This window comes from Poecile atricapillus, chromosome 1 (assembly GCF_030490865.1).
Source record: "Poecile atricapillus isolate bPoeAtr1 chromosome 1, bPoeAtr1.hap1, whole genome shotgun sequence".
Lineage (NCBI taxonomy): Eukaryota > Metazoa > Chordata > Aves > Passeriformes > Paridae > Poecile > Poecile atricapillus.
The window spans coordinates 128,187,253-128,210,419 of NC_081249.1; the positions used below are offsets into that span (position 1 = coordinate 128,187,253).

The window sequence follows — 23,167 nt, forward strand, 5'->3', positions numbered from 1 at the left end:
TGAGAACAATTTCTCTTGCAGCCAATGCCTTGTCATTATTTTCGGTGTGTTTGAGAGAGCAGATTCATTCTCAAATGAAAACCATCAGCTACAAATTTACAAAATAAGCTATTTACAGTGTGATGGCACTCCTCAGCCCGCTACAAAGTAAGTGGCAAAGTGAATAAGCATGGCCTGATAGCTCAAAACTCCAGTTCTAAGTAGCAAAGAGAATAGTTTTACCCTGTGTAATCTGGGGCAGACACAGACCACTCTGCTTCTTCCTCACCTACACAGTGCACAAGGTCTTACCCTGGATAAGAGTTCTCTTCTCTCAGCTGAATCCATTTCAAGGGAACTAAAATGACATTCTTGCTCCCTGTTGCCCGTCAAACCCAAAAATTCAACATAATCATTCTTGTCATATGCCGGAAGTTCTGCGACTTGAATGCAGTGCAAATGGAGTGATGGGCTCTCATGATGACTTCCTAAAATTTCCTAAAAAGTCCTCTAAGGTCTGTGGATACAGAAATACCTTCTATAGCATATACAAAAGGGCTGGGATATGATTTTGGTGTTCAGCCTCTTAATCTGGGAATTAAAGGAAGATCTCCTGTGTATCCTTGAGTACAATTGTTCAGAAACAGGATCTGTTTCTATTCAAAGAGCCCAAACATCATTTAACACCCCAGGGCACATGAAGTCAAATATTTCTCCAGAATGACTGAATTTGAAATCTGTAGCACAGGAAGTGTCCTGGCAGCACACCTCAAGCTGCTCTCTTATGCCTTTAGCTGGCCTCAGCTTTCTGGTAAATGGATTATTGACAGCAATAAAGATGTAAAGATGAAATAACATTTCAAATCTATGTCCCTGTCGATGTCAATGTTATACCCTAAAAGACAAATTGTGGGAGCCTGCAAACACAGCCCTGCTAGTACAGTGCTGATATGCAAAACCCCAGAAACCTTGAAATGAAAGTTAAGGATTACTCAAGTCACACCCTCTGTACAATCAGTTATGCTGATTTTTAAAAAATGGAGTATGTGGACACTCACTCTTCAGTCTTCTGTTTGCCACTAAGAGAGGTACTCCCAAGATAGATCATGGCAAAGGAAATGGTGCTCAGCATTTTTTATCTTAGACTACTTGCCATTTTTAAGGAGTGAACAAAATTACAGCATCTCCTGCAACTGCTTTACAGAAGCAGCCTTACATTTCAGCAGGCAATCACCCAAGGGAGACTTCTACCTAAAATTCCTGATAACAGTAATTTGTTTTCAGATCTGTTTGATTCAAATTTATAACTGGTTTGGGGCACCAGCATGATGAACTGACTGTATGCCCTAGGAAATTAAATTTGTGAAAATACATTATTTGAGCTGATTAAAAGAAAGTAAGTGTTGCTTTGGATGTTGGTCTGATGAACCTTAGGGATGGTGTGAGAGGAATAATTGACTGGAATGTCACTTTTATTACTTTAGTGATAAACTAACCTTAAGAATTCCATTTTTAATGATATTTTAACTCTTTACACAGAGCTGCAAGGCCTTACCACATTGGAGACAGGTGCAGAAAGCAGCTTTCCCCTCTGTGCTGACCATGTCATGTGTGAGACCGCTGAGGCACAACCCCAGAGCCAGCCCTTTCCCTCACTGACCCCAGAGCTGCAACTCCTACACCTGGCGAAAATCCTGGAAAAATCCTGGCTCCACATCCTTACTTTGTGACTCAGGCTCGTTTCTGTTTATACTCTTGTGAGCTGAAGAATGATGATGACTAGTAGCTATATAGATAAATAAAGTATATTAAGTCACAGGAAGTAAAGAGGGAAAACCATTAATTTATTTTTAGAAACCTGCTCTTGCCATTCATCAGAAGAAGAACATCCAAAAGTTTTCAGCGAGATACAAGCATTTGGATGGGGTTTGCTGACCACATACCAGCATTCAGACTACTCACAGAGAAGCATTTGCCTTCTTTAGACCAGTCCCAGACTCCATGCCAGGAACACAGCATACAGACAATAATGGAGTAGTTTCCACTAGTAGGAAAGGGTACTTTCACCACACAGGCTACAGCTGCTTAGTCTCCCCCTTCCAGTGGTTATACAGAAGATTCCTCCCTCCAGATGCACCATGGCACCAGCTGGTACATCCCAAACTACTGTCCACACCAGATCAAACACCAGGGAAAACATCCAAAGGTCCAGATTGCCTTCTCCAGATGGACAGACCAAGGTCCTGCACCTCGGCTGGGGCAATCCCCAGACACAGAGAATGGGTTGAGAGTAGCCCTGAGGAGGAGGACTCGGGGTTGCTGGCTGAAGATCAGCTCAAGTTGAGCTGTCAAGGTGTGCTGGCAGCCCAAAATGCCAAAAATGTTCTGGGGTGCCACAAAAACAGTGTGGCCAGCAGGGTGAGGGAGAGGATTCTGCCCTCTACTCTGGAGCACTGCATCCAGTTCTGGGGCCCCAACATGGAAAGGATGTGGACATGCTGGAGCGAGTCCAGAGGAGGCCATGGAGATGTCCCAAGGGCTGAAGCCATCTATGGAGCCAGCCTGGAGAAGAGAAGGCTTAGGATCCCCTTTCACTGTCTAAAGAGGCTCCAGGAGAGCTGGAGAGGGACTTTGGACAAGGGCCTGGAGTGGCAGGACGAGGGGGAATGTTTTCAAACAGGGAGGGCAGGTTCAGATGGGACATTGGAAGGAATTGTTCTTTGTGAGGGTGGTGAGGCCCTGGCACAGGTTCCCAGAGAAGCTGTGGCTGCCCCATCCCTGGAAGTGTCCAAACCCAGGCTGGACAGGGCTTGGAGCAACCTGGGATAGTGGAAGATGTCTCTGCCCATGGCAGGATCATCACAAGATGATGTTTAAGGCCCTTTCCAACCCAAACCACAGTGGGATTCTGTGACTGTGCCAATGCAAATCAAAACTAAAGAAGTGATTAGATCTGGAGCTGGATGCTCAACTCACAAACACTGAGTGAATTCAGAATACCCCCATACCACTTGCTTCCCATCCTCTTTCTGGTTTGCCAAAACAGCACCAATCCAACAGTGGAAAACCTTTTCCAACAGTGCCATGCCACACTCGTGATGAATTTAACAGGATTTGCATAAAAGCTTCCATCCCTTGTGGCCCACAGAAGATATTTTTTTTTCTGGGCAGTCATACCACAAGCATGAAGTCACACCACATTTTGAATCTTTGCCTTCCAAAATCTGGGAAGAATTGCAAGACACACTCATTGATATGTCTTGTGGTGCGTGGGCAGCCAAGATGCCATAGTGCAAATGGCCAGACACAAATACACAAGAGGTTTTTCTCTGACTGTTAATGCTGTTCTGGACAACTGTCTGTCATCATCCTTACTTCAAAGTAGTAAAAACCCTAGAACTCTGAATGATGCTTAGTCCTGAAACTTCCACCTTGTCTCCCTTTCCACTTCTTAATAATAATTACAAAATTCCTACAGTATCATGTTGAAAAGTACAGTTTCAAAATGTATTCAGAGTTCATTACTTTTACCCCCATGATGTCACTGAAGTCACTATCTGCTCACTTTTCCTATTCAATTTTTAACAATGTGTCCTGAATCTGCTCTGAAAATGTAATTTAGTATCTAGACTTTTCCCTTTTTTACTAATTGAATGCTGTGAAACGTATTTCTCTCTCCCTGGACACATTTTCTCTTAGTAAACCATACTTATGAACACACCGATCCCTATTGCACATTGCAATCTTGCTCTGAAAGTAGGATATCAGCTGACGTCAATGAAGATGTACAAGGGGCACCAAATATTTTGCAATGTGTTTAGGAAACAGATCTTTCTTGTTTTAGTATGTACTCATCAGGATACAAGTAGAGGGGGAGGTAAACCAGCAGGACTGGGAGCCAGGAATACATAACTCAGATTGTTATGTGTCACTGACGTCATGATAGAAGTTCAATAATTTATAGGATATGAAAAGAGCAGTTAATGCATGTAAACCACTTATGCTTTTCATAACAGAGCTCAGGTTTTAAAACTCCCTTGGAGCACTTACCACAGTTGTGTGGAAAGAGTCATAGGTGTCTGTGTCAGTTTTAAAAAAGAAAACGTTCTGCCTTTCAGAGCCACAGTCTGAAAGGCCATCTCAGTAATTATATACATTATTAATATACCACTGATAGGAATAAGAATCCAGGTCCTTCCACAGATAGAGGGCTGCCAAGAATAAATCAGATATGTAGATAAGGTAAGCAGGCAAAGATACTAAAGAGGAATGGCACTGGGTCTGATGTTACCGCTATCTTTCCATCAGTTCAAATCTGGAAATAGTTCCCATAATGGCTGGAAGGACAGACTGCCAGCAGAAGGTTCAAAAAATGTGAACTGTGGGAGTCTGAAGAAGACAGCAAACACTGGCATGTGTGCCAGCCACAGAGGAGAGACAGGGACAAGCCACTGGAAAGAGCAAAGGAAGCTGGAACACAACACACGGAGCAGCACAAAGGCACGGAACAAAGGCGAGGCGAGGACGGAGCGGGGACACGGGTCAGCTGCTGCAGAGAAAAGTCTAAAGGATGCGGGAAGGTTAGGGGGCAGGGAGAAGGGCTGGCCCTCCCACCAGGATGTAGTACTACTTTCAGAAATAGCGGGACGACGGATACAAATCACATTCTAAACCAAATAAATAAGAGTCTGTTTCCCGGGAGGCCATGTGGGCTCGCCTAGGAAGCAGCTGTGGTGACTAATGCAGGCCAGCAGAGGAGCTCTGCTTCCTGTGCATTCCAAACCTCCCGAGCCAGACAGACATTGAGGTTGTTGCTAAAAGGCCCACATTTACCATAAATTACCTCGCAGGAACAATGGAGACACCACTATCTCTGTGCTCTTCAAAGCACCAGAACAAAGTGGCACAGTGTTAGTGGCATTGCTTAGATCTAACAGCTGGCACAAGATGACTTAGCACCACTGAAAATAACCCCGTGACAGGGCCCCAGCAAAGCTGCCAACCCCTGAAAATTTGTCATTTGTGAAACCCCCTCCCCTTGGGATTTGTACCTATGACAGAACTGCAAGTCTCACCCTGATCTCCAGTTTGGCTGCAAACACGGGTGAGGTGGGGAGGTGAATAACCCCACGCCAGCTGAACACCTTCTGCAGTCTCTGAAATCATACAGAACTCTTTCATCCCACTGTTGCTAACTTGGCTTGTGTAATAAAACAAGGGCTTTGTCAGAACCCCTGAAAACATTCACAAGAAATGAGGAGAGTGGTGACTTCCGTTCCTGGAACTCACTGGACCAGTGCTGCACCCATGCAGTGGCCCGACAATTCTATATGAAATGCATGTTTTGATAGCGTAAATACTTCAAATTCCCAATCATCTTGCCCGAGGACACTGCCAAGGACCCTGGACAGGCTTTCCTCTAGAGCCTGCTCGGTGCTTTTGGCTTTCCCAGATCTCATCCCTGTGCTGACTGCCCTCTATGGCAAATGAGGATACAGCAGAGGGATCAGCCTTCCAAAGGCACAGGGCAAAGATTCGCGAGTACCTGGAGAACAGGGAGCAGGATGCTGAGCTCTGTGTGGGGGCTAAGGTGATCTCTTTCCCCAGGAGTCATAGGCCATGCTGTACAGTGTGATAAAAGCGCCTCTTCAGCACTATGATCTCAGTGAGAACAGCTCACTCCTGCTGGAGAGGTTTCTGGTCAGGGGCGCATCCCAGGAGATCTCACTCAGGACTCAGCTGAGTAAGATGCTAAACGTGCCCCAGTTAGTGTCAAGTATCCCCAGTAAAATGGGAGGTGGGGCCAAACTTGACATTTGTCAGCCTTTCACACAGTAAAGTCCTCAAGCTTTTCATGCCTGTCACAGCCCCTTCCTTTCTTCCTCTCCCCAAAGCGATCCTAATTAAAAGTGAACCTTATTTTGCAATAACAGCATGTCCCCAAGCATTTCCTTTTCTCAATACTGCTACAACCCAAAGGGTGCAATTCGAGTCAAAAGGGATATTTTTCTCTTCCTGATGCCAGCAAACACTGCTACCCATACCCAGGGTTACTCTGCTGCCTGCTTTCTCTTCTGGCACTTTGCTTTCACCCCATAATTCACAACACTCACCCTTGCAACCTCAGTGTGTGGCCCTGGAGCTCTGCACCATCTCCCCAGGACATCCACCACACCTGACTCCACAATGTCCCGTTTCCCACCACCCCAACAATCTGCCAGAGTTCCCAGTGACTGCCAGGCTGCCCTGTTTGCTGCCAGCCTGGGGCAGGACAGGGAATGCTTCCCGTGGCACATGCCTGCAGTCCAGCACAAAGTCAGAGCTGCTGGCTGCCCTGGCCGTGTGCATGCTCAAGAATTAATAAGTTATTACGACAAATTAAAATATTAAGTTAATGATGTGCATGACTGCAAGTTACAGAGCTGGAAAAGAAGTCCTAATTAAATCAATACAGTTATTAGTCCCTTGTCATCTCTGATTAATTATTAGCTTAATATGCTCCATCATTTTCACTGTTAGTGGAAAGAGCTGCAGTGCTACCAGGAGGACCTGGGCAGTACACACCAGAAACCTATGGAGACATGCTGGAGCTCCCAGCTCTGGGTTGAACAAAGTCTGTCAGAGAAGAGGAGAAGAAACATTTCATTTTTTGGGGCACTGGTCTGACAGCATTTAAGTTTGTTTTCATAGGGGGAAGATGTTTACTCAGGGGATTTTTGACTGCTGAAAGGTAGTAAAGACTTGACTCCTAAAACCGGGCTTAGTCCCGGGCATTTGTCCCAGTGCCTCCAAGCTTTTCTCTGCAGTGACAGGATGTGACCACGGTCCTTTCAGAAGCCAACGTGCCCCTCCCTTGCTCCAGAGCCCACCCCAGTTGTGCCCCTCACCCCATTGTCACTAGATGCACTCAGTTACCCCAGGGCACAGAGAAGGAGTGGGCACATAATAGGCTGGCAGGCATCAGCTGTGGTGCCTGGCTCCTCAGAGCACAGATGTAGCTCAGGACACCTGTCCTTTCATGCCACCGACAGGGCCAAAAATAATGTGCTGAGGTCACTTTTCTCCTTGGTAGTGATAACTGAAACAGTACTTTGGATTTAGGCAACAGATAGTATTTACCCAGAGATTAGGGGAGCACAGCTTCCCTTCTGTTTTGCTGCCTTCCATCCTTTCACTTCCCCCAATTTTTTTCCAAACTCCTTGTAACAAGCAGGTTTCATTTGCTGTCTGCAGCAGGATCTGAGTATAAAAACTTCAAGGACAGGTCTCCACACATCTCTCCAGTAAGTCATGAAGCAACTTTATACCACAACTGCTCCTATATCTTTAGACAGGAGTTTTGTCTTAGAAACAGCTTTTACAAACAAGCTCTTTTGAATAGGTTATCAACAGAAATACAAACACATGCTGCCGAGAACAAAACTGCTCCTTGAACTCATCAATGAAGCTTTTCATGCTGCTAAGGGGTGATTCAGTAAATTAAATAATGTCACTGTTAAAGACTCTGCTTCTCAAAGATAAAAAGCCACTCAAACGATTTCTCAGGACTCTCACCACCCTATCGCTGCGATTACCTTGTGATAAATTGCCACCTGCCCCATGAGTAATGGTAGTTCCCAGTGCCATTTTATCATTTAGTCCTCTTACTGATATCTCTGTTAATGTACTGCCACAACACTTCAGCTTCCCATGCTCTACTTGCCTTCCACTGCAGTTGTGCAAAGTTGGAGCTCCTTATTTCCAGAAAGGAGTTAAGGTGGGACAACCAGTGTCATGCAGAAACCCTGTCCCCTGCTCCTTAGATATAAAGCCCACCTGTTCTGTGTCAGACATTAAAGAAAAAGTTTAAATTCTGAGTGCTCTGGCCAGCCTAGGTTTGCTGAGTAAACAGCATTTCTTCTAGAAATGGGCTGAACTCCAGTGAAATATTTGGCTATTTAATGAGCAGGCTCTAGGATAACGGTATTCGTGGGAATCAAAAAAGAGGGAGTAAAGAAAAGGGCTCCCCGCGCTATTCTTAGCTGCAAACAGCTAGATTTGGAATTTTGATTGTAAAGCATGGAATTTATAAATGGTGCCATGCTAAATTTACTTCATTTGTATACAATTGAGCCGGATAATCAGAAGTGTTCCAGTATGTTCCTGGTTAGCATCTTGGTTCTGGTTTTATTGTCTTCAAGCTGGTAGAAAAAATGCGTTCAGTAAATAGTGCTTGCAAAATTTGTGTCCCAGTGTGCGTGCAGGAAGGTTTCCTATACACAGATTTTATATAAATGCGCATGTGGGTGCACATGCATGCACACAGACACTGAGCCGTGATTTACTAACAGAGGGAAGCCAAGGAAATTCCCACCCCCTACCATTTAAACGATCGGCTCTTTGGCTCCAAACATTCTGCAACTTCTCAGCCAAGTATTTTACCCTTCCAATAGATATAATTTATTTTGCTGCACACATTAGTTAATGATAGCAAGATACACGATTTAGTCAGGTCTATAGAAACATTACTGACAATCGCAGAAAGATCCATTTCATTTAGTAAGTTAGGTTTTTTTTAGTTTGCCTTCCGCAGCACGGTGTGAATTAACAGCAATCATCAGCTCAAAGATTTACCACATATATACTTCTTACTCCGGCAATTTTTCATAATTAATTGGCTTCCCGCGGTTGCACAAGCTTTTAATTACGATATTAATATAGGTTAAAAGGACTTTACACTGTTTTACGCTTCGGGGAGGAGGCGGAGGGGGAAGCAGGGGAAGGCGGGAGGTGGGAGACGAGCTATTTCATTTCACCGGTACTCTGCGGCGATTATTTCTGGATTTTTAAAAATAGTCGATGAAACGCTAATAATAAATCCCTTATCGGGGCACCCGGGGCGGCCGCCGAGCCCGTCCCCGGCCGGGCAGGAGCGCGCCCCATCCCGCACCTTCCCCAGCGGCGGTGGCCGACACTTACGCTGTCCCCAGGGCGCGGTGGCCGGCAACCTGCGCAGGTGGATCTCATCCTTCTCCATCGCCCGTCCGAGCCCCGCAGCCCGCCTGCCACTTGGTACCAAAGTGAACTTGCCAGGATCCCTCCTCCCCCCGCTCCTCCTCCCTCGTCCCCCCCTGCTGCCGGGGCGGGCGCGCTGCTCCGGGAGCCGCTCCGCGCAGCGCCCCGCCGCCCCCGGGCACACTTTAAATACGGGCGCCGGGCGGCGGCCGGCCCGGCCCGCCGGAGCGCGGCCCTCCGCGGGGAGCCGGCCCTCCTCCCGCCCTGCCCCGCTCTCCCTCCCTCCCTCCCTCTCCCGGTGACGCCGCGGCTCTCCCCGCCCGGCCGTCCCCGCGCAATCCCCGCGCCATCCCCCCGCGTACCTGCGCTGGCGGCGGGGCTGACCTTGGGCGCGGGGCGGCGGCGCCGGAGCGACGGCGGCAGCTGCGGGCGGGGACAGCGCGGCCGCGAAAGGTCAGCGCGCCCTGCGCTGCGGGAGCGCCCGCCGCCGGGCCCCGCACCCGCCGCTCGCCGCGGAACCCCCGAGCCGCTTCCTTGCTTTTGGGTTTGGTTTGTTTTGAGGGGTGGTTCTGTTGTTGTTCTCCTTCAGAAGCTCTCTCACCTTCCCGTTTTTCCCGAGGTGAAAAGGAAAACCGAGGCTGGGTTTGCTGCTGAAGCCCCGGGATGGCTCCCCCTCGCCCAGAGTGCAGGCTGGCCACTCCCCGTGTTTCTCACAGCTTCGGTGGGAAAGGTGACGAGATTCCCACCTGGGAGAGCAGGGATAAGGTTCTCCACCCCGGCGGCACAGGGGCAGCCAGAGCAGCTCGTCTCCCAGGAAAACTTCTCCCAGGTCTGGTGCAGGAGGGATGCTCTGAAGGTCACCATAGACACCAATCAATCCCAGCCCTCAAAGAATAATTTTTTAAACTTTTTTTTTTTTAGAAAGGTGAGGTGTAAAATAGCTGGCACTTGCTTTTTACACCTCCCACTGCGTGACTACAGTATTTGTACAGGGGTTTGAATAGGATTTCAGGCTATTCCCCTTTTCAATGCCCCACAGGGATTCCCTTGTCTTCTCCAAAGTTACAGCCTGAGCCCGTGCTGTGCTGCAGAAACCCACTCAGGCAAACCTGACACAGATTTATCTGCACCATTCTCTCTGACTGTTTTCTCTCTCTTTTTTATTGTAATCTCAGACGAGCACTTAACCCTCAAAAATGCAGTTGGGAGTGTGCAAAGGCTCTGCCAGAAGCAAAGAGGCTCTGCAGGCTTCCCAACTTCTGGCAGGCAGCCCCCAAGTGTCTCACATTTGCAAGTTCCGCTCATTGCCATGCTCCTGCTGTACCCAGGCCCTTCCCGGTCCCCTTGCATCCAGGGAAATTGCAGAGACATTGCTTCGTAGCATCTTGCTGGTGGCACTTGCCTCCAGGCTACAGATAATGATTCTAATTCCACTCTGAATTCTCCTTTGCTACTGAAAATGTAGCGGGTTATGGCTTAGGTATCTCCATGGGGCGGTTTTTTGGAAAACTGTAAAAGCATCTTTCCTGGGATGGTTGGGGGTTTGACAGGAGTGGCAGAAAACACAGTGTGGTAAATACATAAATGGGGGAATTTATGGATATGGACTTTCCCTTCATAGAATATAAGCTCCAGAAGGCCCTGAGTCAGGATGGTTTCAGGCTACATTCCTATCCTTTTTGTTCCATTTGAACATTTGGGCTGGTTTTGGTGACAGTTTGGATGGGACTATTTTAAAAGTGCACATCACTGGGTTTAATTTTAGCGGGGGAAGGGGCAAGTAGATTGTGTTGCACCGAAGCCTCACTCACCAGCTCACTTAACCCCCAGATCAAAGGCACTTGGGAATGTGCTGTTTTCCCTTTGCCTATAATTAATTTATTTTGGACAGAGATCTGCGACAGACCCAAATGTGGGCATGGGACCAACACATATATTTGTTTTACAAATGTGAGACACAAAGAGGGATCTGGGAATTGTGCTGGATTCCAGTATCCCATCTTATCATGACCATGAGGTCTGTGAGCATCTGCTAGATAGAGCTGGTGTGGGAGTTCAGCCTGGATGTTTGCACAGGGCCTTCATCATTGAAGTGCCACTTTTTCTGGGGATGTTCCCTATTGAAAATCCAGCCAGAGGTAGATCAGCTGATTGATGACACCATTTTGTAGCAGGTTTTAGGAACTTTTAGTCTGACAAACTGGATTTTGAGAATTAGGTGTGTATTCCAGCTTCATACCTGAAAAAAAAAAATGAAGCTGACATTACTGACTCATTCGAGGTGTTTAAGTCTTAATGAGTAATAATTTATCTTAGTGTCTTGAAAATTGAAATACATTAACTGCCTGGTATTATTTTGGAAGGTCCTAGGCTGACATGGCCCAGATTCGAATGGTAATGGAAAAATCTCAACACAGTGTGGAACCTGTGCTCCACCCATTAGTACTGAGAGGCAGGACAACAAATTCCCATCCCAGACCCCTAGATGAGCTCTGGCAGATCCTTTAGCTTTGGAGAAGCCCATTGTTGGAAACTGCTGTAAAGATAACCGGGAAACCATGAGTCTGGACAGAGCCAGCTGACCTCCACCCCCCTGCACTGTTTCCCCACACTATTCCTTCTGCCTGTCAACATTCCCTCGTCTGTGTGGGTGTATGGACATTGAAATTGGGCTGACAAGGGCTGGACCACTCACCTGAGGTGACAGAGCTGCACTGTGGGACTGCTTAGGCTCCAACAGGCACAGAGGAAACTCAATTTGTCTCCTCAAGAGCCCCACGAGCTAAAATAGGCTGCTGTGATGACAGGAAGCAGACTCCAGCTCCAGTTTTCTTCCTCAGCCTGTGATAAACCCAGCGTGCCATCTCAACACATACTTGTGAGAAGAACAGCCAGGGGATGGAGAACCCACTGTCTGTGCAATAAAACAAAAATGCTCTCCCAACAGTGAGGAAGGCGACAGCGGGGCTTGGCACCCACACCTACAGTGAGTGCTCTTGCTGGAAATATTTACAGTCTGTAAAATGAATTGTGTGCCTTCCAAACAATAATAATGCAGCTCTGGGCTGCTGTGTTTTGGAGCTGAGTAGAGGCTCCTGGGGTGCTCAGGGTGCTCGTGCTCTGAGGAAATGCCTGTGTGTGGCACCCCCTCAACCCACCCCAAATGGCAAACACACACCCATCCCTCTGCCTTGGAGTTGCCTCTGGACTACTTTTCTGAAGTATTTTACTCTTTTAAGGGGTGCTCAGTGAAGGCAGGGATCTACTTCAGCTCTGCTCTCAGCTGGGGCACCCAGAGATAAGAGCCCATATCCCTGGCAGGCACCCGGAGCAGCATGAACATAATCACATGATGGTGAAACAAACCCTGGCTGGGACAGCAGCACAGCCCCTGCCCCTCACCTTCACCACCACACACAACATGCTCCCTGGCTGCCATGGCCTCACAGACAAAAATTAAAAAGTTAAAATATTGTATAGGATCAGGTTCCAGAGAGCCCTAAAACCACAGGCAATGTGGGAAAGATAAACAGGGAGTCATAAGTCACAAAATAAAAGCTAAAGCATGCTCAGAGTATTAGCAGGTGGCAAGATTAAGTAAATGATGAGAGGTTTTGCCATGTAATGCACTGAAACCATAGGATTGTTAAGTAAATTACTATATACTAGTAAATGGAACAAAACTGTATACAAAATACAGAACATTGTTACATTGTCATGAGATACAAGTCAAGCCAGCAGCTTTTGGTTTTTTTGAAAAGGGATGAGAATAGTCTACTGTACAAAGGAGTCAGGCTGTTATTTTCAGCTTGGTAAGCTCTAAAAGCTCTGATGGTTGGAGGGACATTTTTGGGGGTGTTCTATTTCTAATCTCCTTTCCTTGCTGCTTTCCCCTGACAAACAGTGGGGTCCTGGCTGAGGTGGACCTCAGAGTATGGCAAGTTCTTTTGGCTCTACATCACTTAGCTTTTAGGTAGAGCTCATGTACCTAAAGCACAGATGATTTTATTTGTTTTGAACTCATTTAGGTCTGTTACTTCGGTGAGCAGTCTCTGTTTATTTTTTCTTTCTTCTTTTTTTTTTTAGTATTTTTTTTACATTTTTTTATTATTTTTTTCTTGTGATTTAACATTTTGCAAAGCTCGGTGAGGTAAACAGTAATGTCCAGGAGGAGCAGGACTATTCCCTTTCTTAGGTCCCCACGAAATACTTCCAGCAGTTGCTGTCATCCACGAATCTGGGAAACACCCCGGCTTTTCCCATCAATGCTGCCGAAGTTTCCGAGCGTCGTTTTACAGAAGTTCGAGGCACCTCCCACTTCTTCCCCGTGCAGTTTGCAGTTGAAGGGAGCAGCACCCGGCAGGCGTTTGGAATGAATTTGGGAGATGCTGTGAGCTCTGAGGAGCGGCGCTCAGGAGGCTCCGCTCAGCCCGTGTGAGTCACGGCTGGGCCGCGCTGCTCGGGGAAGGAAAGTCTGACAGCCCCGGCACAGCTGCACCGGCCACAGGAGCGCTGAGGGAAACGGAGCCCACTCCCGATTTTTTTAAACCCTCTGCTATTAGATCCAGTCTCCCTCCCCGTCCCAAAACTCATTGAAACCGGAGCCAAACCACTGCTGATGCGAGTTTCGTTTTGGTGAGATCGCCATCATCCATCTCCAGCTCCTGTGAGATTCTGGAGCTGTGCCTAAAATTATCCATACGTTTAGAAATTTTTTCCCTAATCTCAAGCACTTCTTTCTGTAGGGCAAGACAATTGGTCGGTGGCCATTTCCATCAGACACAGCAGTGTATGTTCCCTGGTGTGCGTTCCCTGCTCTTGGATCTTTGTGACTAACAGCAGCACAAATTGATTACCTCCTTGAACTGAATCTTCAGGTAATCATGAGCAGAAAAATCAGATTGGTTCTTAATTTTTGTTGTTGTTGTTGTACAGTCCAAAGCAAAAATCAGGCCACAGTGTTTCCATCTTCCAGCATGCTACAGCCTGCATCTGTGTCTTTGGTCTTCAGCAATGAAGGAAAAAATAATATAAGATTACTTAGCAGAAGTTACCTGTAGAGCTTTAGTCACTCGAATCATAAAGAGGATGAAAGGGTGAAACATTTACTCGTGGCTCCACTTGACACACTTTGCATTTATAGGAGGCAGCGTCTCCCTCAACACACATTTAGTCCAGGTGTTTACTGCAACTTCATTTTGAACCTGCAATGGTTTCACTATTTTGCAATTGAGACAGCAAAGCTCTTTGTTGTAAAACACAAAGAGGCACTAACAGTGAGCCAGGCTAATACTTTAAGTGGCTTGGATACTGGAAGGCTGCAGCCTTCTGTGCTACAGTCATTCTACAGCAGATTTAGCATCCTGCACGCACTGGCAACTCACTGAGAGACAAGGTTTTAACACTTCATTAACTGTGATGGGAGTTTTGCCATCAGCAGTGATGGTTTTCACATGTGAGGACCTAAATATTTCATATCCTCCTTCCTTATCAGCAGATATCCACTAAAACAGCTCAAAACTTGTTATCCACTGGAGATTAGAGACTCTGTAAAGCTCAGAGTTTTGACAGCACTTGCCAAAGGAGGTGCTGGTTCTTCCAGCCCGTCCATGAGGCCATCTGCTCACCGGGATAAGGGAGATCATGCCCAGAGACCCAGCCCATGGGGTTTTGCTCCTTGTCTGTCCAACCTCCTAAGTAGCCAGGAGCTCAGACTGATCTCCCTTTCCTGAAAATGCTTCACACAAAGTAGCAAATTTGTACTTCTGTAAATGAGTGCAGACCTGAAGCTACAACAGCACCAGATTGTGGTATAACAGCAAAGAACCTATTGCTCTAATACTTGGATAATATTTCACTCATATATCTGCTTTTTCTGATTTGAACTATGGTGATGCAGCTCTCAGTGGTCTACACACAGCAATTACCCACAAATATTGTAAGGCCTTTCCATGAGACATTACCGATGAAATTGCACAGAAGACTGTCACTGAAATGTAGGTTTAAATTTTGTACTTTCATATATTCTGTTGCAACAGGTGGTTACAGCTTTTTGTTTATTTCATTGTTTGGGTTTTTTTTAAATATCCACAGTTTATCTCCAAGGTGTTTGTGGTTTAAACACATGACTCATGAATTGAGTCGGGATCTCTGTGAAGACTCTCTGGAAACAAGAGAACAATGAGCTGAGAATCCATCCAGTCCAGGGCTGAGTCAGAGGCAGGTTCAGAGACATTCACCAATATTTTCCAAAGCACCTATAGACAAAGATACCTATGGGCTGCTTGAGAAACTGTGAGGGTGGTGAGCTGGTTAAAGGAACAGCTGTGTTCACTTTTTTAGCCTCAGACCTCTGTGCTTCTGCAGGACAGGTACTGAAAGGAAGAAACAGAGATAAAACTGAAGAGGGATATTTCAATATGCAATCACCCCCCTGAGACAGATCTTAGCAAGAGAGAGCATCACCTGCAGTAGCTGAGTCCTGATTGAAGTAATCAGGTATGGCTGTGTCCTCATGTGCATATGTTTGAGTATCAAATGGATCCAGGAAAGAATATAGACCTTTTAATATTGTGCTTAGAATCCATATAAATAAAATAATGCAGCAGTGATTGTTTCCTGGTGAGGCTGAGCACCTCATACCTTCCTGCATTATATCTGTAAGCATAAGGAGCCTGACTATATCCAGATGGATAATCAGGATTAACAAAGACATGCCATTTATTACTGCACACAAATGCACCATAAAAATGCACCACTTGCAGAAAACACTGTTTTGAAAAGCAGGCAGCCAACACTGGGTCCTGTGTGATCCCAACAGCTTCAGGAAAAATCAGGGTGGGAAGGCAGACAAAGCCAGACAGGATGACAAAACCAAGGGGACACAAAAGCCCAGAGCTGTGGGTTAGGTTTAGTAATAAGAGGCGAGGGCTGGACAAGAAGGGAAAAAAAAAAAAGTGATAAAAAAGTTTGTAAAGTCCTTGTGTCCTATTCAGTGTGATTAATCCAAAGTCAAACTCCTCTGATGAGCTGTTGCCTCCTCTCAGGGTAGCTGTGACATCCAGGCCATTCCTTCAGCTTTAATGCCACCTTCTCCATGGAATCTTAATAAATCTTTTTAATTGCACCACTTAGGAGTGAATCTGTGATGGGAGAATTTTTTTGTAGCTCCCCTCCAGACTGTCAGATCTGTGCAAGAAAAGAAGAAAGGGTGTTCCACTGCTATTTTTGTCAGGACTACGATCCAAGAGGTATCGCAGTAAGGAGTTTTCTTTTTCAGAGGTGAACTGGCATCACAGCAGCAAACTGAATTTGAGTGGGTTCAGGAAGTTCTGTGTGCATCATTTATGTAGGTCAAGGTGGGAAATAGACACATTCACACAAATTTCTGGTGGTTCTGGCGATTTCTTTTCAACAGCAGGTCTTGAATGTTCGCTTTCAAAACACAGGTTTTTCAACACATGTAATATTTCTTTGGCCTATTTTATCAGCTATTCAAATGATAAAAACCAAGTTATTTTATAGATATAATTTTTATACATATAAATACAGAAATCTTGTATCTTAACAGCAGGTTGGACTCCCAGGGGAAGATGCCAGCACATACACTGAGGATGAGGATATCAGTAGGTATGAGGGGAGGGACTTGGCACAAGATCTGAAAGGGACCAGGAGATGAATTTCCAGTGGCTCATTCTCTCCTTCTTTCCATGTACAACCTGCACACCCAACAATTCACACACCTTAAAGTATTTTTTACCTGAAAAAAAGTTCTCAGATGCCTTTCACCATCAGGTCATGGAGAGTATTATTTAGTTATTGATTATGGACAATAAACCTGAACAGAATAAAGAGAACACATCTCAGTGTTCTTTCTGAATATTTTTAAATACTTTTAAAAATACGCTTGTTAGAAACTTGTAAGTAACTTTATCTGTGTGTTTGGGAAGACCTGAACATATGTAAAAACAATCCTGAAAAATTACAAGATAAAACTCTGTTTTCAATTCTGAAAAAAAGCTTTTAAAGTATCTTTTTTTCCCCCATATGCCCTAATTCTCATGCCTTTCTCAGGTAGAGTTATTTAAGTTCTTCTTCACAAATCTTGCACACAGATGCAATTGATCTTTATCACGTTCTTTTAAACACGAGGGGGCACCAAAAAGCCAGAGGAGCAAGATGAAAACGGTTCCTGTACAATAAATCAGAATAAAACCTGTTACAACTCTTGATAGCCTTGTCAAGTGAGACAGATTTTGAAGGAAAAAAAGAAAAGCAATGCAATGTTTTATCATTCCTTCATCTGAAAGGACTGGGCAAGTAATCCCTGACATGTGCATATTTTACTGCCTCATTTTTTTACTAGCTAGAATCTGGATTATTTCCCACCACAGATGGTTCTTGAGGAAGGTGGAATCCTATGTTCATGGTTTTATAAAGGAGGAATCCAGTCCTGAAACTAAAAGATGCCAAATACTCCCTAAAATGCAAAGTTGAGACAAAGGACCATTAGATTTTTTAATTCTTTTTTACTCTAGAAACATCAGCTATGCTTGCATTACTAACATTTCCAGCCCTGTTTCAGTCAATTTGTGTTTCCATAATAAAGCTGTCTAGAAAGGAAGTTTTGATATTTAGATTAAGATATGAAAGTTCTTAATGTAGCGTGATCCCGTCTACTGAAATATGGGTGTCAGCACACAAAATCCAAGGGAATTTTCCCAGTTCCGGGGCGGAGCAGGAGACCCAACACAGAGTAAAGACCGAGAGCAGAGCTGTGGTGTGAGGAGGGGCCATCTGAGCATTGCTCCATCACCTTTGTGACTGCTGAGGCTCCGCTGAGCTTTTCCAGCCCCACACAAGGTCTGGGGTCAGGCTGCAGGGTTTGGTGTGTGACAGATCACTGCTATTCATCCTCCCGTTGCTGCTGCTCATAAAAGGGAGCAGAATTCAAAGGAATGCCACGTTTTAGTCCAATGAATGAAAGCAAGGCTCCTCTGGGGCTTCAGGGAATGGCTTTGGCAGAGTGTTTTTCTTTCTAACTTTTCCTAACTTTTCCTTTTTTTTCCCTCTTTGACTTCAGATATTCAAGGTTTCCTCCCGAGGAGTTTCCTGCTTTCTTAGGTGCGCTCTCATTCGTCCTGGATTTTTTTATGTTCTCCTAACTCTCAAGGCAATTATCCATCTAGCCTTTCCCTCTTCCCAGCCTAAACAAACATTGGAAGAATGACTTTTCAAAGGAATTAACAGTTCCCAGGTCAACATGAGGTCTCAGGGAAGACATCCCTAACTGAGAGCTTGTTTAGGTGGATTCCTTCAGTCAGCAGGTAGCAATTACAAGGAGGAAATAATTTTTTTATGTTTTTTTTTAAAGTGTTAAACTGTTTTAACTAATTTTAAATCCCAGGTGAACCCTGCATGGAGTTAAAATGTCTCTTCTGTGTAGTCAGACCATACACAGGTTGGTTATTCCATCCATGAGATGATGGTCCAGGTATGAAGGTTTCAAGCTCCTGTTGCCTGCTTGGGAAAATGGTTCTACAGTGACACAGATTTCATGGTTAAGATTTTCCTGATAACCAACTGTGTCTGGACCTGCACAGGGCTGCTTTTCCCATTCTCTGTGTTCATCTAGGTTATGAACTCCCTGTACACTGTTGTGTTTGTTACCTGCTTAATGCAGGTAAAGCTGTTTATAAATGGTTTCCAAAATGAGAAAACTCTTTGGGTTTTGTGTGTGTATATATATATATATGTATGTATGTATGTTGAAGATGTGATGTGTTCTTTAAATTCATCACAAACTCAGAAGGATCCCCTGACTCAAAAATGAATTTATCGATAAAACACAGGAGAAAGGAATAATGAGATGTGAATCCTTTTCACACCATTACCTTTCTTGTAACTATGAGTCAGTGAACTTGATTGTGCTTTATTCTCATGGGTAAATGTTTGCCTTGTGCATTACTGACAACAGACCCAGCTGTGAGGTAAAAAACTCATCACTTCTGCAAACTTGAGACCAAAGCCTGGCTGGTCCAACCTTGACATCCAGGCTTCCAGTGCCGTTACCAGCCCCTGAAATCAGGGGAGTCTCTGATTAATGAAGTTTGTAGGTGTGTGAGGGACTTTTTATTCAATCACTTAAGTAGGTGTTGGGATGGAGAAAAGGTGAGAAGCAGGTTAGTTTAGGAGTGTCCAACTATTGCCTAATCCTAATTTTTCTTTAATTTTTCTTAATTCCAAAAATACTAGAGGTTCTGCTTGCATTATGCCCCAGGTCTCCGAACATTTCTGTGTGCGTGCGTGTGTGTGTGTGTTGGTTGCAGCATTAATTCCTGTGCATTCCAGAGCTGGAGTTTTGCTTGTGCTGAGCTGCACAACACCTCTTCAAGCAGAGCTGCTGCTGTCTGACACTGCGAGGACATTCAACAATCTGCTCCCTCACTAAAACTCAGCATCATCACCTGATGATTTTGTTCAGGTCTTCAGTGTGCTTCGCTTACTTTTTTGGGGTCACTATTTCTAAAGTTTGGTTTGGTTTCTCTTTTTCCCTGACATAAATACATTTAATTGGTTTTGCCTTCCTTTAATTTGTCACCTTTCCCTCTTTTAGCTGCAGATATTTTCCCAATAGTACTGAGATGCCTTTGCCAGGTGCCTTACATTAACCATGACTGCAGCATCCCTCCCTGCAGTGTATCCAAAGCAGGCACAGCACCAGGGAAGCTCTCCAAGGACACCAGAGCAGCCTCGGTTATTGCCAAAGCTGTCCTGTGATTTTTCACCTTCACACCAAATGTCTGTTTCTTATCCACCCACCATACTTAATATATCTCCCTCAGACATATGAATCAGCTCTCTGGGGATTTGGAATTGTTGATTAAAGAATCAAGGTAGTCCATACTTGATTGTGAAATCAGACAGCGATTATGGCTCCACATGAACAGCTTTTGGTGCCAACTCCAGCTCAATCCATCCCTCTTCCTGTACATGCTGGGCCTTTTATTGCTGCACTCACTCCTTCCTCTGAACTATGGTTCGGGAAACCTGTGAGGAACAACCGAGGCAACTTATCTGAATGAGGAAAAAAAGAAAACAAAGATTTGGGGTTTTGTTCAGTTGAACCAGCTCCTCAAACAGTCTCTCAATGACAACACACATGTTCATGGTGGCAGAAGGCAGCTTGAAAAAAGAGAAAGTGTTACTTAAAAAATCATAAATAACCATGCTGCTGGATGTGGTACTATAGCCTGAGCTGGAATCTATCAGAAAAGTTAAAAATGGCCCTTTGTGAATACCAAAACTTCTAACATCATGAATGTCAGGTCTGATAAAATTTCCTTTCAGGCAGCAATGAAAACTTCCTGAACTTTATTTCATTCATTCTGTCAAATAAGGCATATAGTGTCCCAATCAACCTGAAAAAAATTGTTCTTTCCAAACACAGAACTTTCCTGCAGACAGGAAATTCTCTTACTAACCAACCAAGTAGAAATAAAGTCAAATGATGAATACAACCTGGTTTTCTTACCGTTACATTTTTTCCACCAAAGACAATAAAAAAAAATATGAAGAAATTGTACCTTATCCTTTCCAAACTGCAAAACTCAAGCTTTTGCAAAGCAAAAGTAAAGCTTTCAAGCCACGGTGCTATTTCTTTTCTGTGCTGTACAGGTGTACTGCAGATTTCTCCTTCATTTTGCAATACTCAATTTGTATTGAGAAGGAAATGGAATTCTGATCTGCAGAGCTGAATTTTATCCATCAGCTCTGGAGCTGTCCTTTAAAAGGAATTAGTGTTTCCTGAATGCATTTGATACATGCGAAACCCAGAAGCCGGTGGAAATGTTGGACATACTAGATAGTAAAATCCACCATGGCAAATGAAAAGTGTAGCTAACCTGAGTGGAGAAGTGCACTGAGCTCATGAAACTCCTACCCTTTCTTACATTCACCCCTTCTCCCCACTTCCTCCCACTTGGCACCAGCACACTGAAGACCATTTCCAGCGACAGAGGAAAGAGCTGCCTCCTCCTCAAGTGGCTCTGCTTCCGTGGCACACAGTTAGAAACAAAACAAAGCACTGATAAACATGCACTCCTTGCCCAAAAAGAACCTGGCTGTGAAAAAAAGGAAGTGTTAGCAGTGGCTTCAGCACTCTGGGAGTGTGTGGCTGTGCTGATTTTGAACGTCAAACACTCAGCTGATGAGAAAAACCTCATCTGGCAGAGTTGTACCAGCATCACCCTGAGCCCCGCAAAGTTGGAAAAATTATAATAGTTCTCTTGATTTTTGTCAGGGTGGAGGAAGACATCCTTCCCTCCTAACTGCACACCCACTGACTTAAAGTTTCAGTTCAAACCATAACAGACTAGAAGCAGGGAATAAAATCTGGGGGATGTATTTCAGCTGCTGTGGCCTAGGTCTGGTGCCAAGAAAGCCTCTAGCAGGATGAAGGGGTAATTAGCACTGGGCAGGAATGGCACCACACCAGAAGAACTCAGGGGAGCTCTGTTCAGCAGCTACTGGGCTTGCAGGGTGATAAAAACATAGGAAAGAGAGATGTGTGATGAGGATTTTGTGGTTTGAATCTGTCTCCTTTCACTGGGGTATTCAAAAGCAACTCTGGCTAAATCAAAAGTTTTAATGGTAAGAGAGGATAGTAACCAATCATTAAAAAACTTTAGAATGCTGTCAGACAATCTAATGTTTAAGTTTTGGTTAAGAGGCTAAAGCAACAGTTTAAGAGTTGCCTAGTGTAGGGTTTAAGTATTTACGTGTATTTTAGTAACAATCATTTTATAATTACCAACATGTTATTGTGCCAGATGTATGTTTATAAATACCACCAGACTCACTGTAACACCAGCTTCACTTGTGTGATAAATATTGACATGTTTGTCTTAGAAAATGATCTCTTTTGCTTTGGAGTCTTTAATTAGTTCCGCTTTCTGTCATTCCCTGGAATTGATTTTTGCATGTTTACTCTTTGGGAACTGTGTGTACAATCCTTGCATAGCTGCCAGAACTTGGGTGATATGTTGTTCATCTCTGAAGCTTTGTTAAAGTGTTTTGAAAAGTGAAAAACGGAGGTTTCTATAAATCTGCCAGAGAGTTGTAGCCAGTTTTGTTATTTTTTTTTAATTTGTTTTTTTTAGAAGTTGAAGAAACTTGGAAATGGGCAGGAAAAGTTTAAAAGTGTTTTCTTTAACAGTTTGAAACATCGTTTTTCATGTTGCTATTATAAACAGTGAAATGTCCTGTTCCCTTATTTGGTTAAAAAAGCAGACAAGCTATATGCACTGGGTATTCTGCCTCTAGGACCCTTTTCAACAACAATTATTAATTATAGTGCATGCTGGTTGGCATCCCAGATTGGTGCTACTGAGCTGAGAAGCCAAATATTGAAAGTTTCTGTTTGAAGGTTCAGTTCGTAACCCCTCTGTTTGGATTAAGAGCAGAATGTTTGTGTGAATTTTTTGGTAAAAAAAGCTGAGCTTCCAATGTTTAATGGAAGTGTATTATAACACAGGCCATGTCTCCAAAGTCCTCTCAGAGTGAACAGCAAAACAGTTTTAAATGCAAACACACGTTTCATAAACTTTGGTTTATTTAACTTTTTTTTTTTTTTATGAGGAGATGAATTTTACAGCTGACAGAGTCAAAATTAGGCAGCATTATGTTCAACAAGCATTCCATCCTGAGGGAGTTTTTTCAGCTTCACAACAAAGATTTCTGTTCATCTCAGATTGCACAATATTCAGTGACTGGAAGTCTAGTCTGTGTCAGAATTCTCACGTTGCTCTGCATCCTATCTTCCAGGTTGGTTTTCCGTCGCAATCTTGGCCTAAACTTAGCTTTTAAGAGCTTTGTGCTGGCCACAGTGCTCAGACATGAACCACCACCTCACCTCCCCACACATTAACAGCATTTATTCAGGGGGAAGGAGTTGACCTCACACCACAGGTGCCATTGCTTGCCCAGGAGTTGGGTGGCAACTCTGCTTTCAAGAGGTGCTAAATTATCCAAAAAGTAGGAATGTCTTTAGATGAGAGTGTCCTAAACGTTTTCGATGTAAAAGTGGAACACAGAAAAAAGAATTGTGGAAGATTGAGGAGAGATGGCTTGACCAAATAGACTCTGCTCATCCAAGTTCCATACAAAGCAGAGTGTGCTGTGCTGAGAGCAGAGG

At 44.5% G+C, this 23,167-nt stretch overlaps 1 protein-coding gene across 4 annotated transcripts in view; it reads right to left on the reverse strand.

The window, feature by feature from the left end:
* The window catches only part of ANO1 (anoctamin 1), a 71,110-nt gene extending 61,998 nt beyond the window's left edge, over nucleotides 1-9,112 (reverse strand). For all 4 annotated transcript variants that reach the window (XM_058861242.1, XM_058861233.1, XM_058861223.1 and 1 more), the window contains exon 1: nucleotides 8,938-9,112. In XM_058861242.1, the coding sequence (XP_058717225.1) occupies nucleotides 8,938-8,995 (58 nt within the window). In that variant the 5' untranslated portion in view covers nucleotides 8,996-9,112. The remainder of the gene's footprint in view (nucleotides 1-8,937) is intronic.
* Between the last annotated feature and the right edge of the window lie 14,055 nt (nucleotides 9,113-23,167).